The sequence below is a fragment of the Adiantum capillus-veneris genome, chromosome 9, assembly GCF_014529385.1.
Source record: "Adiantum capillus-veneris isolate H3 chromosome 9, ASM1452938v2, whole genome shotgun sequence".
In the NCBI taxonomy this organism is placed as follows: Eukaryota; Viridiplantae; Streptophyta; class Polypodiopsida; order Polypodiales; family Pteridaceae; genus Adiantum; species Adiantum capillus-veneris.
The window spans coordinates 110,634,613-110,649,649 of record NC_140939.1 but is presented as its reverse complement, the minus strand read 5'-3'; the positions used below and the strand labels follow the sequence as shown (position 1 = coordinate 110,649,649).

The 15,037-nt window shown below is 43.1% G+C and overlaps 2 protein-coding genes and 1 pseudogene across 2 annotated transcripts in view; all 3 read left to right on the top strand.

Moving 5' to 3' along the window:
* The first annotated feature begins 1,698 nt into the window (after window positions 1-1,698).
* On the top strand, window positions 1,699-9,358 carry LOC147450976 (uncharacterized; annotated as a pseudogene).
* A 354-nt stretch (window positions 9,359-9,712) lies between these two features.
* Window positions 9,713-13,294, top strand: LOC147450975 (pentatricopeptide repeat-containing protein At3g09040, mitochondrial-like). The gene is made up of 2 exons (XM_086519940.1): window positions 9,713-9,841; window positions 9,972-13,294. Exon 2 carries the CDS (start codon window positions 10,064-10,066, stop codon window positions 12,551-12,553), a length of 2,490 nt encoding a protein of 829 aa, XP_086376066.1. The 5' UTR covers window positions 9,713-9,841; window positions 9,972-10,063; the 3' UTR covers window positions 12,554-13,294.
* The window catches only part of LOC147450974 (putative pentatricopeptide repeat-containing protein At3g49142), a 47,379-nt gene continuing 42,440 nt past the window's right edge, over window positions 10,099-15,037 (top strand). The window contains exon 1 of the mRNA XM_086519941.1: window positions 10,099-10,229. The gene's annotated coding sequence lies outside the window, so the exon portion shown is untranslated. The remainder of the gene's footprint in view (window positions 10,230-15,037) is intronic.

Below are 15,037 nucleotides of genomic sequence, written 5' to 3'. Positions count from 1 at the left end.
CTCAATTTCCTATGTTTCACTTGCATAGAGTTAGAGGGAGAGAAAAGAAGGAGATAGAAAGAGAGAGAGGGAAAGAGATATAGAAAGATGAGGGGAAAATAGGGAGAAGGATAGAAAAAGAGAGTGAGGGGAACACGGGGAGAGAGATAGATAGAGAGAGATGAGGGAAATTAGAGAGAGATAGAGAGAAAGGTGAGGGGAAAAGAGAGAGAGAGAGAGAGAGAGAGAGAGAGAGAGAGAGAGAGAGAGAGAGAGAGAGAGAGAGAGAGGGAAAAACAAGAGAGAGGGGGAAATAGGGAGAGATATAGAGAGAGAAAGAGGAATGGAGAGAGAGAGAGAGAGAGAGAGAGAGAGAGAGAGAGAGAGAGAGAGAGAAAGAGAGTATAAAAGAAGAGAGAGAGGGGGAGCGTGAGAGCGAAAGGTGGGAGAGAGAGAGAGAGAGAGAGAGAGAGAGAGAGAGAGAGAGAGAGAGAGAGAGAGAGAGAGAGAGAGAGAGAGAGAGAGAAATGGTAGGAGAAGTTCCAGCCAAAAAAAAAGAGAGAGAGAAATGGCAAGAGAGGGATAGGGAAAGTGATGATAGAGGTATAGGAATAGTGAAAGGGGAGAGAAAAAGGGAGGCAAAGGGAGTTAAAAAAGTGTATAGAAGAAGATAAATAGAGAAAGATTTTGAAAGATAGTGGTAGAGAGAATAGAGGAGGAATTGATATCAGCTGAGTGCTGGACTAGCAGGGTTTTCTCCAAGATATACTTGCAACTAGAGTAACATTAACAGAGCTTCAACGTATGTATTTGAGTGTGTCGATTGACTATAAATATAGGCTTGGGTGTCAGCTTAAATATATCTAGAAAGCTAGTACGTTTTAAAGGACTCAATGAGTGATGGCTTCCTCTTTGTCAAGCAAGGTGAGTATGTTCTTGAATTTTGTTAGCAGTGAACCTTTGTTGCTTGATTGCCAAGCAAAATTTGCCATGGTGAATCCTAGCGATTATGTGGATAGTAGTAACAACGAGATGTTTGCCATCATTTCCACTCCGAATGGCGACTTAGAGACTAAGGTGAAAGATGATGTCATCAATTTCAATTTGTGTTGGATTTGACCCTGTCTACAAAGTTTTTGTTAGCCATAAACAAGGGTGTGGACATGTCCTCAAAATCAAGTGTGGCAATAGTGGAGTTGTCTGACAGCTCCACTGATGAAAAAGAAGACTTTTTTGCTGGTAACTCGGGCAATAAACATCAGGACTCCTTTTTTGTTTGCCAGCAAGCAATAAATGATGATTGGAGGAAGAAGAAAAGAAAGACAGAAAAATATCCTCGGGATCAAACCAGGTAGAAAAAACACACAGTACTTTGGAGTACAAAGGGTGTCTCTCTAGTTGCAATCACCTACGCATGCATCTTGAAGGCATGTGGCTCTACACAAGATGCTGATATGGGCACAAAATTTCACAAAGATGCTGATGTTGAAAAAAGATGTTGTGCTTGGCACTCTCTTGGTCGATATGTATGCCAAATGTGATGCGGTTGAGAAAGCACAAAAAGTTCTTGAGGAAGTTCCTGTAAAAAATGTCCCCTCTTGGAGTACATTGATTGCGGGATGCTATTAACAAGAGCGGGGCCAAAAAGCTCTAGGCCGTTTTCAATGGATCAAGTGTATCTCTCCAGTTGGCAATCACCTATGCATGAATCTTGAAGGCATGTGGAATGCATATGCTTGCGCCTTGAAGGCCAGTGGCCTTACACGAGCCGTTGACATGGGTGAGCGTATTAACAAGAAGATACCTAATCCAACACGCTTGGTGAAGGATGTCATGCTTTGCAATTCTTTGGTTGACATGTATGGCAAATCTGGTACTGTCCTGAAAGCATGAAAAGTTCATGATGGAATTTCTCTCCAAAATGTCATCACCTACAACATGTTGGTTGCAAGATATGCCCAATATGCCTATCGCAAGGGTATCGAATCCACGATGTGATTTCTAGTCGGGGGCTATTGGGAATACAATGTCATGCTTGGCAGTGGTTTGATCAATATTGTGGTTCCCTCTTATGAAACGTAATGATTGGCAGTGCCTTGGTCGACATCTATGCCAAATGTGGTAGGGCCACGGAGCCCTGGGTTGGGCTGTTTCTAACAGATGCAAAGAGAGGGCATCTCTCTAGATGCAATCACCTATGCTTTTGTCTTGAAGGCATGTGGCACTGCCTTGATGTCCGGAATGTTATCTCTGCCAGGAAACTCTTGCTGGTTGTTTTCGGGATGCAAAGCAAGGACATTTCTTCTAATGTAATCACTTATGCTTGCATCTTGAAAGCATGTGGCACTACATAGGAGCAATGATCATGTATGCGAGATGTGGTGTACTCAAGAAAGCACCGAAAAGTGCTTGAGTATGCTTTTGTATTGAAGGTAGGTGGCACTACGCAAGATACTGATATGGGCAACAAAATTCACGATGATATTCATAGTGAGGGAATGTTGAAAACAATCCAGACCTTCCTGGACCCTCAATGCCAAGATTCCTGACGAGATTTGTGTCCAAAATGTTGTCTCTTGGAACGCATTGATTGTGGGACATCCCCAACAAGTGAATGGCCAATAATTTTTGGGTTGTTTTCAGCAGATGAAAGTGAGGGCATGGAATCACATCTGTTTGCATCTTGAAGGCATGTGGCACTATGTAGGAATCGGCAGTCATCTTGTGGGGCACATTAATTGCAAGATATGCTCCTCATGGTTGTGGCAAGAAAGTTGTGGGCTGATATGGCCTGGAAGTCCAAATCCAGATGCAAAGTGAGGGCCTCTCTCCAGCTGCAATCGCCTAATTAGCAGGCATGGAAGGCATGTGGCTCTGTCGCGCTTTTTTAGTCAAAATCCAGATGCGAAGTGAGGGTCTCTCTCCAGATGCAATCACCTACGCAGGCATAGATGCAATCACCTACACAAGCATCACATGTCGCAGGTTTTTTTAATCACACGTCGATCACATACGTTGACGACTTTCAAATCTATCATGCTCCCTATCAGGTGTTCTGTTCGCAATGTCAGCAGATGCAAAGTGAGGGCCTCTGTTTAGATGCAATCACCTATGCATGCATCTTGAAGGCATGTGGCTCTATGCAAGAAAAAAGATGTCGTGCTTGGCACTGTCTTGGTCGATATGTATGCTAAATGTGGTGCGCTTGAGAAAGCACAAAAAGTGCTTGAGGAGCTTCTTGTCCGGAATGTCTCTCCAGATGCAATCACCTATGTAGGCATAGATGCAATCACCTACACAAGCATCACATGTCGCAAGAATTTTTAATCACACGGCGATCACAGGCGTTGACGACTTTCAAATCTATCATGCTCCCTGTCAGGTGTTCTGTTCGCAATGTCAGCATATGCGAAGCGAGGGCCTCTGTTTAGATGCAATCACCTATCCATGCATCTTGAAGGCATGTGGTTCTACGTAAGAAAAAAGTGCTTGGCAATGTCTTGGTCGATATGTATGTTTAATGTGGTGAGCTTGAGAAAGCACAAAAAGTGCTTGAGGAGCTTCCTGTCCGGAATGTCACCTCTTGGAATGCACTAATTGCGGGATGTGCGCAACAAGAGCAACACCAAAAATCTCTAGGCTGTTTTCAACGGATGCAAAAGCAAGTGTATCTCTCAAAATTCAGTCACCTATACTTTCGTCTTGAATGCTACACTTACATCTTAAAGGCATGTGGCTCTACGCAAGTGCTTGAGGAGCTTCCTATCTAGAGCGTGGACTCTTGGAATGCACTAATTGCAAGATTTGTCCCACGTGGGCAGGGGCTGAAAGCTCTAGTTTGTTTTCAGCAGATGCAAAGTGAGGGCCTCTCTACAAATGTAATCACCTACACATGCATCTTGAAGGCATGTGGCTCTAAGCAAGATGCTGATATGGGCACAAAAATTCACAATTGTATTGTTAGTCGAAGGCTGTTGAGAAAGATGTCATGCTTGGCACTATCTTGGTCGATAAGTATGCAAAGCGAGGGTCTCTCTCCAGATGCAATTACCTTTGCACGTATCTTGAAGGCATGTGGCTCTACACAAGATGTTGATATGGACACAAAAACTCAGAAGTATATTGTGAGTCGGAGGCTATTGAAGAAAGATGTCGTGCTTGGCAGTATTGTCTTGGTCGATATGTATGTCAAATGTGGTATGCTTGAGAAAGCACAAAATATGCATGAGGAGCTTCCTATCTGGAATGTCGTCTCTTGGAATGCACTGATTCAAGATGTGCCCAACAAGAGCAGGGCCAGAAGCCCTAGGTTGTTTCCAGCAAATGCAAAGCAAGAATCCTTAATCCACGTGGCATCGACCATCCGGCAAGTGCTTACTCAATTTTTTTATGGCCTTCATCGGTCGACTTGTCAAGAAGTGCAGCTATTTAGCTATTCCTGCTCTAAACTACAGTTTTGGCCCTCTGACATGCTTCTCATCGCAAACTGAGAAATCGTCGGAATTACAGCCTTTCAGTGAAAACAGGAGATCGGCTTCCTTTGTTCTTTCTTGGTACCTTCACAGAAAAACCACAAGATGGGTAATCACTTCGAATCGACACAGGATGTTGGCAAGGAAGCTTCCTCAAGGCATTAAGCATATGCAAGGAGAAGGCCTTTCTCCAATGCAATCATCTATGGAAGCAAGCACCTATGCTAGCATCTTGAAAGACTTCGTAATATGCTGACATGGGTGAGAGAATTTATGATGAGAGTGCTAGTCAGTCACAAGCTATTCGGAAACAGGTTGTTCTTAGCAGGGATTTTCTGTATATGTTTGGCAAATGTGGTGCCCTTACAAATCCACTAACAACTCTAGAGAAGAAGCAATACTCGTGAAACACATCAAGCAGACTCACAAAAGCATGAGAAGTTCTCATGTCCGAATTGTCATCACTATTACAGATAAGCCCAACGTGGCTGTTTCAATATGAAAGACGTTGACATGGGTGAGAGAATTAATGATGAGATTACTAGTCACGGGCTGCTGCAAAAAATTATCGTGCTTCCTGTGATCTGGAGTGTGGATGTAAGATTTGTCCCACGAGGACAGGGCCAGAAAGCTCTAATTCTCTTTCAACAGATGCGAAGCGAGGGTCTCTCTCCAGATGCAATCACCTATGCATGCATCTTGAAGGCATGTGACTCTACGCACGATGCCCAACATCATTGATGCAAGGAAGTGTATCAACGAGAGATATTCAATCCCGCGGTGAGTAAGCATTTTTTTTATTTTTGACACTGAGAACGCAGTTAATGAATGCACTGAAAATTGCACGCTGCCATGTGAATGGTACGTTCCCTCGTGTTATAAAAATTGAGGAGAATTGTGCAAACTCCCCCATGTAAGGAGACAAAATGGAACAACAAACAATTAATAACATTGACATGAAACATGAAAATGGAACAACAAACAATTAATAACATTGACATTTTGTATGATCACGAACATTGAGCTTGACAAAATTCTAACCCTCCTTGTGATTTTTTGCGAGGTACCCCTTTGAAGCACTACGATCGGTATCCCATTTTTGCAAAGAACGCCTCTGAACCACGACAATCGGTATCCCAAACGCTCTCAGGTAAAAAAATCTAACACGCTTTGATGAAATCTCTCTGTGTGCTCATTTTCTCTCAGATAAAAAACTCTCTCTCTCTCTCTTTCCCCTTCGTTTTGAAGTCTCTCCTCCCATTTAATAAATATCTTAGACATAAATTAATAGCATCAAATAAACATTTTTTTTCATTTCAAAAATGCTGAAATGACATATATAGTTTCCACTATTTTACTTAATTTTAATTCGATACGAACGTAGCTAACGAAGCACTCTAGTTACTCCGTTAGCGTAGGAGGCCAAATCGCAATTCTAGCTCCACATTAACCCACATGGCTGCTCTTTCTCGCTATTTTTACTTCGTTAGCATGTAGCGGGATTTAAAAATCTGGCAAGACGTTCGTGCACCTGAGTCCAGCGAGGGCCTCTCTCCTGATGCAGTCACCTACACAAGCATCTTTACGGCATGCGGCTATGTCGCGTAGAATCCAGCGAGATCCTCTCTCCAAATGTAATCACCTACGCTGGCATCTTGAAGGCATGCGGCTGTGTCACGCTTTTTAATTGTCGCACGCAGAATCCTGATGTGAAGCGAGGGCCTCTCTCAAGATGCAATCACCTACACAGGCATTTTGAAGGCATGTGGCTCTACGCAAGATACTGATATGGGCACAAAAATTCACAGTTTGCTAGTGAAGGATATTTTTGTTGGTAGTGAGATTCCATCTTATGACATGGAATACCATGATTGGAGACTATGTCCAACATGGGCATGGAGAGGAAGCTATTGGTTGCTTTGAAGGCATGCAACGACAGGGAATCTCTCTAGATGGGCTCACCTTCACCTTTCTTTTGAAAGCATGCGGCATCTCTGGAGTAGTAGGCAAAGACAACAACTTCAGGCATAAGTTATCAAGAATGGACTTTTAAAACAGGACAATTTTGTAGATATCGTATTGTTAGATATGCATGCAAAGTGAAACATGTTTGGAAAAGCTCAAGAAGCCTTTGGCCAGCTCACAACTCAAAATGGGGTCTCATGGACAACCCTAATTGGAGGATATGCTCAACAAGGGTATTGTCGAGAAGATTTGATGCATTCTGAATAAATGCAGAGAGGAGGACTTTTTCCAAATGCAGTCACCTTTGTATTTGCTTTGAAAGCTTGTGGCAACTTGACAGACTCAAACGAGGGCCAAGGACTGCATGCTTAGATTGAAGATGAGGGTTTGCTCGAGCAAAATATCATTGTTGGAACTACGTTGGTGGACATGTATTGCACGTGTGGCGTTCTTGACAAGGCACAAGAGGTTTTTAATCAGCTTCCAGAATGCAATGTAGCCACATAGAATGCTCTAATTTTAGGGTATGCTCAACATGAGGATGGTGAGTATGAATTCAATTGTTTCTATAGGATGCGATCTCAGAGTGTCCCTCCAAATGTTGTCAAAGTCTATTGAAAAAAGATGTCATGCCTGGCATTGTCTTAGTCGATATGTATGCCAAATGTGGTGCACTTCAGAAAGCACAAAAAGTGGTTGAGGAGCTTCCTATCTGGAATGTCGCCCCTTGGAATGCACTGATTGCGGGATGTGCGCAAACGAGAACAAGCGAGTAAGCTCTAGGTTGTTTTCAATTGATGCGACGCGAGGGCCTCTTTCCAATTGCAATCACCTACGCATGCATCTTGAAGGCATGTGGCTCTGCGCAAGGTGCTGATATGGGCACACAACTTCACAATTAGTCAGAGGCTATTGAAAAAAGATGTCATGCTTGGGATTGTGTTGGTCAATATGTATGAAAATGTGGTGCGCCTGAGAAAGCACAAAAAGTGCTTGAGGAGCTTCCTGTCCGGAATGTCGCCTCTTGGAATGCAATGGTTGCGGGATTATATTGTTAGTCTGAGTATGTTGAAAAAAATGTCGTGCTTGGCACTGTCTTAGTCGATATGTATGCAAATTATGGTAGGCAGAGCAGCGTACCCAGAAGCATGGCAACCACCTGCCATGTGAATCCATCTCAAGCTTCGACAACTCGGTAGTGGCGATGGCAAATGCTAGTTCATGTTGGATTTAAAAAGGGTACAGTGGGGTCTTCTCCTCTCCTCAAACGTTTGCTGTTGAAGCACATTTTTGTTGGCGAGCTAGTCAACATGTATGTGAAATGCGGTGCACCGTCGAAAGCTCAAGAAGTGTTTGGTGAGCTTCCATCTCTGAATCTTGTAAAATAGAATACCATGATTGGAGACTATGTCCAACATGGGCGACGGGTGTGGAGAGAAAGCTATTGGTTGCTTTGAAGGCATGCAAAAATAGGGAATCTCTCCAGATGGGCTCACTTTCACCTTTCCTTTGAAAGCATGTGGCATTCTGGAGAAGTAGGCAAAGCCAACAACTTCATGCAGAAGTTATCAAATAAGAACTTTTAAAACAAGATAATTTTGTTGGTAACGCACTGTTAGATATGTATGCAAAGTGCGACATGATTGGAAAAGCTCAAGAAGACTCTGGCCAGCTCACTTTTCAATATGTGGTCTCATAGACAGCCCTAATTGCAAGATATGCTGAACAAGGGTATTGTCAAGAAGCTTTGATGCATTTTGAAGAGATGCAATGAGGAGGCCTTTTTTCCAAATGCAATCACCGTTGTATTTTCTTTGAAAGTTTGTGGCAGCTTGGGAGACTCACAAAAAGGGCCAAGAACTGCATGCTCAGATTGTAGATAAGGGATTGCTCGATCAAAATATCATTGTTGGAACTGCATTGGTGGACATGTATTGCAAGTCTGGCCTTCTTGACAAGGCACAAGAGTATTTCGATTTGCTTTCAGAATGCAATGTAGTTGCATGGAATGCTCTTATTTTAGTGGGGTAACCTCAACATGAGGGTGATGAGGATACATTCAATTGTTTCTATAGGATGTGATCTTGGAGTGTCCCTCCACATGTTGTTAGAGGCTGTTGGAAAAAGATGTAGTGCTTGGCACAGTCTTGGTTGATATGTATGCCAAATGTGGTGTGCTTGAGAAAGCACAAAAAGTCCTTGAGGAGATTCTTATCCAGAATGTCGCCTCTTCAAATGCATTGATTGCGGGATGTGTGCAACGAGAAAAGAGCCAAAAAGCTCTAGACTATTTCCAACAGATGCGAAATGTAGTGCCATCGCGATAGCACGAGAATTTTTTGATGGGTATCCTCTCTAGGCTATCATCTCACTCCAGAAGCATTGCAAGCAAAGCAACATACCCAAAAGCATGATATCCACTTGCCATGTGCATCCATCTCAAGCTTCGACAACTAGATAGTGGCGATGGCAAATGCTAGTTCATGTTGGCTTCAAAAAGAGCACGCTGGGGTCTTCTCCTCTCCTTAACCAATGGACTCGTTTACGCAGGTGCTAGAGTTGCAAGGAAACTTACAGCAGGGCAAAAAAGAAATATGATGAGGAAGAGGAGGGAGAGCAGCTTCACTTTGAGAGTAGTGACACTTTACTTAGTTGAAGGACGGAAGCACAGTCAGGACTTTGCTTTCTCCTCAGTGGGTTGGAGAATCCGATGCTAGATGATGGCGTGCCGGTTGGGCTGCAGACTTGCACGTCAACCACTGGATTTTCCTCGTTCTAAGGGTCTGTCTTCCCACCATCTCCAATTGGAATGAGGCACAAGCGTGCTGCCTGTGCGCTTCTACCGGCGACAAGCCGTTGCACATTGTACATTAATTTTCTGGGTCAAAACTGAGCATCTTATAACTATTGGTCAAACACAGGATTATGTCAACTTAAGATAATAGGATTTGTAGAATACAAAGCACAATCTCTCTCTCTCTCTCTCTCAAGCTTCTCTCTTTTGGGTTCTTGTTTTCTCCATTAATTTTCTGGGTCAAAACTGAGCATCTTATAACTATTGGTCAAACACAGGATTATGTCAACTTAAGATAATAGGATTTGTGGAATACAAAGCACAATCTCTCTCTCTCTCTCTCAAGCTTCTCTCTTTTGGGTTCTTGTTTTCTTCTACCCTTGGACTCACTTCAATCCAATACAAATGTGGCTAACGAAGCACTCTAGTTTAAAATAGTAATTCCGCAAGAGGGCTTTTACCATTCATAGAGCATCCCAAACCATGTACTAAAGCTCAAAGACTCTTAAGTTTTAACATGTCTACGTGATCTTTGATTATCACCTTGTTTACAAGACTTCAAAGTTCAACAGCAATTCCTGCTGAAGAAAAATGTCTGACTAGCATGCAATTTGCATTTTTCTTACAAGAGGTATGCAAATCTCGACTTCCTCTCTCTTTCTTGCGCTCGCCATTAGTGTGCTTTGTGCCCTTGAGGAACTTGTGCAATGAAGCAGACGTTGTTGATCGCGTGCATTCTCTTCTTTGCTATCACCGCGCAGGGGTGCCCATTTCGAGTAATTCCTTGCGTAGTGTTCTCCAGCTTTGCATCACGTGTAAAGACCTCTCGGCTTGCAGAAAAATCCATGCTCTTATGATGAGCTCTGGGTTTTCCACAGCATTGGCAGACGTTCATCATGCTTGCATTGATCTGTTTGCGCAGTGTTGCGCTTTGCTGGATGCCAATCTCATCTTTGCATGTGCTGAGGAGCCAAATATCTCCTCCTGGCATGCTATCATGTTGGCGTATGTTACACTTGGTAAGTCTCAAGTTGCTCTGATTCTTTATTTTCAGATGTTGGAGGAAGATTTGAAGCCAAATAAGTCAGTTTACTTGTGTGCTCTAAAAGCTTGTAGTAATTCTGGCGCATTAGGACATGGTAGATTAATACATGGTGACATACTTAGACACACATTAGAATCAGGTGTAGTTGTGGGAACTATTCTTGTAAACTTGTATGCTGCATGTGGAAACCTCGAAGATGCCCGTGCTGTGTTCGAAAATCTCTCTAGCAAGAATATAGTATCATGGGGTGCCCTTATGTCAGGCTATACCCAGCATGGAAAGGGCCTTCTTGCTCTTGAACTCTATGAGAAAATGCAGAACACGGGCTTAACTCCTGACGATAGTCTGTTTTCATGTGCTCTGAAAGCATGTGGTAGCATTCGAGCGATCACTCTCGGTCTTTTGATACATGACAAAATTATCAGGCAAACTGCAGAAAGCAACATAGTTTTAAGTAATACTCTTATAGACATGTATGCAAAGTGTGGAGATCTGACCGCTGGTCAAAAAGTGTTCAACTCTTTGCCAAATAAAACATCAGTCACATGGAGTGCAATGCTTGCGGGATATGTTTCTAATGGGGATACTCATTTAGCCCTTGAAATTTATTCGAAATTGCAAATGGATGGTGTTAGGCTAACCACATTTATTTCTTCAAGTTTACTTAAGGCCTGTGGACAAATGGGTGATACAAACAAGGGAAGAATTTTACATGACAACATAGTAAAAGTTGGGCATGACAATGATTTGGTTGTTGGGAATGCCCTTATAGACATGTACGTTAGGTGTGGAGGCATGGAAGAAGCTCATGTGCTGTTCAACAAGGCATGCAACAAAGATGATGTGGCCTGGGGGGCAATCATTTCAGGTTGTGTCCAAGCAAACAGTCCTCTGGCTGCTCTCAGCCTCTTTGAGAGGATGCAACGAGAGGGTAGAGTAGGAAATAGCATCACTTTTGCATGTGCTCTGCAGGCATGTGGGGGCATTGGAGGCATGACAGAGGGGGCCGTTATACATAATCAGATTATTGTACAGGGACTTGAGTCCAACGATGTTGTAGGCAGCACACTTGTTGCCATGTATGCAAAGTGTACCTGTCTAAGACAGGCTTGGAAGGTCTTCGAGGGTTTGCACACTAGAACTTCAACATCTTGGGGTGCTTTGATTGATGGATTCGCTTCCCAGGAGATTTATGGGCGTCTTGCCCTTGATATGTTCCAAAGGATGCAAGAGGAGTGTAACGAGCCAAACATTGTGTTATTCTCTTCTGCATTAAAAGCATGCTGTACAATAGGTGCCTTTCCGGAAGGAAGGTTAATTCATCATCAAATAATCTGGAGTGGATTAAACATTGACCTTGTGGCTGGCAACGCGCTTGTAGATATGTATATCAAAAGTGGTAGCTTGGATGGTGCATATAAAGTGTTTGATGAACTCATCAATCGTGACATTGTCACATGGAATTCTTTAATTGCTGGTTATACTGAGCTCTCCCATTTCTCAAGAGCTCTTGAGCTTTTCTGGGATATGCAGAAGGATGGCATAAGACCGGACAGGATAACAATTTTGAGCACGTTGAAGGCATGTGGTGGTGTAGGCTGCTTAGCACAAGGAAGGTTGCTTCACATTATTGTACATTTATGGAGTAACATTGAAGTGGATTTATCCATGGGAAATGCCTTTATGGACATGTACTCTAGGTGTGGAAGCATAGAGGATGCAGAAAGAGTGTTTGCAGATCTGCCCGTGCTAGATGTTATTTCCTGGAGTACCATAATCGCAGGCTATGCTCTTCATGGACATATGGAGATGGTAAAGCATTATTTTTATAACATGAGAATGCAGGGAATGATGGCTGACGAAGGGATCTTTAGCAGCGTTTTCTCTGCGTGTCGTCAAGTAGGTCATGTGCCTGAAGCAAGAAAATTTTTTGTGAGCATGAATGAGGATTGTAGAGTTACTCCCAACACATTGCATTTCAACTGCATGGCAGACCTTATAGGCCGTACAGGGAAGTTATATGATGCCGAAAAATTTCTAGCGAGCATGCCGACACAGGCAGATAGTACATGTTGGATGTCACTACTCACTTCGTGTAAATCATATGGCAATGCCAAATTAGGAAGAAAGTGTTTTGACGAGGCTATGTTGATTGAACCTGACTGTGCTGCTGGATACATGCTAATGTGGGGAATTTATGCTGATGCCCAGCAATGGGATGAGGCTGATAAGATTATGAAGATGAGACAACTTGCAAGAATCTCATGGACAGAGGAAGTGTGTGAAATTGCGTTTTGAGACCTACCTTGCATTTTAAGAGCATTAACCTCTCTATTTTACTGAATTATGAGGCATCAAAAGGCAGTAAGTGGATTGTCTATCTAAAGAGCAAATCTCGCAACTGATGACTTGAATCGAAGGCGTCAAGAATCGCTATTCAGTGTGCCACACATCAAAGCAATGGCATGACTGGAGTGACTGTGACCATATGGCTTACACTCGACATTACCTGGTTTGACACCCAGGCCAAGTGCAATATCCAAGACATACAAGTTTTAAATGGGTGTGAGATTCTAGACCCATGGAAGTAGCTCAGGTACAAAGTTTGAATGAGAGGGCATAAATGTTGCACGTGATGCATCTGAATGGATGTGACAGATAAGAAAACTGAAGGGCTGAGAAGACCCACTCTTGAATTGAATGACGTGTCATCAAATAAGAAAGCTGACTGGATGAAGGGCTGGGAAGGCCACCCTTGCGTCATGAAATAAGCAATTTAAAGAGCCAAAGATTGTTTTTGGACTTGCAATTAGGGTTCCAAAGCACATGGATGTGATTGTGTAGAGACATTTTAATATACTATGAACCTTCTTTTCAAAGTTAAGCATGTGTTAAAAGTGATCGGCAGAAAAGAGGTTGTGAGTCTTACAAGTTCTGGAGAGCTTGGGGCCAGGTCAAGGGAGAAAAAGCTCTCATTTTCTTTGATCCAGGAGCTTCAAACCAGAGGAATATATATTCTCAAGCCTTGTTTGAAGCTCATTTTTGCTGTTTGACTTTGTCTGTGAGAGAGAGAGGGGGGCGACTCCGTTCGGATCCTCTGCCGCACGAGAACACTTGCAAAGCCTCAAAGGCAAATGTGGAGGAGAGGTCATTCAGGTCAAACGAAAAAAGAAAAGAGAGAGTCTTGAACAACCAAGCGAGAAATTAATAGGAACACACAAACAGAAATTGCAACAAACTAAACTTGAAGAGAGAGAGAGAGAGAGAGAGAGAGAGAGAGAGAGAGTTGACACGAAGCGGCTGAGTTCCGCTTCCTGAGGCACTGGCCCAAAGATTGGAGCCCCCTTTCGGTATTTCTTTAATCACCAACGTACAATTCCTGAGGGTCCAACTCTCCACGACTGTGCATCCAGATGCTCTACAAGAGTGTCCCAAAGGGCTTCTTATAAACTTATAAAAGGGATGTTGAAAGCAAAGTCCCCAAAAGCATCAATTCTAAAAGCTCTAGTTGTAAAAGCTTTGATCCCAAAAGCTGCTCCTGCAAAAAGCAAGGCAAAATCTAGCGCAAACTCTTGCTGTCCCTACAAGCTGCCACATCAGCAAAAATCTTGTGATTTGGGACCGTTGGATATCACATCATCATCTCCGCAATTTTGGGGCTTGCCGTATAGGTGCCATGTCTGCCAGCCTTACGCTAGTTTGAGAATTTTGGAAATCTTCAACTCTAGGTTTTTAGGCCCCTCCAAAGCTCCATAGGGTAAGGGTTTTAATCCCTAACCCGTTGGAGGTCTTGCCACGCCATCACTTGTGACATACAGATAGAGGCTAGAAATAACCTCAATAACTGACTCTATGTACTCATGCATCATATTGCACACATCTAGCACTTGCACAAAGACAATAGTCATTGATTATTCACATCACATTTTTGTTGAGATGTCAGATACAAATCATGATCGTTGTAACTCCATATTTAGCAATCACATTGAGACCATGTCGAGCTTTTGACGGATGTCTTGATCCACTAAATCTTGCCATTCATATCCTTTCTCACACTTCGAGTAGACATGCCAATGATCTCTTAGGAATTATGTCGTATCTAAATAGAGATTAGAGTGATTTACTTAATGGAGAGAGAATTTTCACACACAAGAAAGATGAGAGAGAGAGAGAGAGAGAGAGAGAGAGAGAGAGAGAGAGAGAGAGCACATGATATACGTGGTTCACCGAAGTGTTGGCTATGTCCATAGGAAAGGAGCTACTTAATGGCTTTGCACTTCTATCTTGAGGTAGATTACAAAGGGATTCACAACCCTTAGTGGACCTCCCGTCTTGCTTCACTCTCTTACACTCTCTCACATACACTTCACCTCTATCACCACAGTGCATAGTTTTGTGTGTAAAAGAGGCCTCCTTTTATAAGCCAAAATGGATTGCCCTCTCTCATGAGAGACGGCCATGTGTAGCTGCCCCTTTTGTAGACAAGTTCAAGTAGAACTCTCCCATGTGTCCATGTGTAGCCACCTTTGGGTAGACAAGTTCGCCTCAAAATCGGTCACCGGCCCTGTTGAATGTCGGGCACCCTGCATTGAATTCGGCCACCAACCATAGACTTCCATCACCAGCCACCCGCCATTGACTTTTGACCATCGGCCAACCGGCTGTTTTCTAGTCATTTTTCGGTCGTCCAATTAATATTCCGAGAAAAGGAATATTCCGGCGAGTGATTTTTCTGATGCACGATGGCTTTCGATTGAGTGTGAATTTTTGGTTTTCCGACGA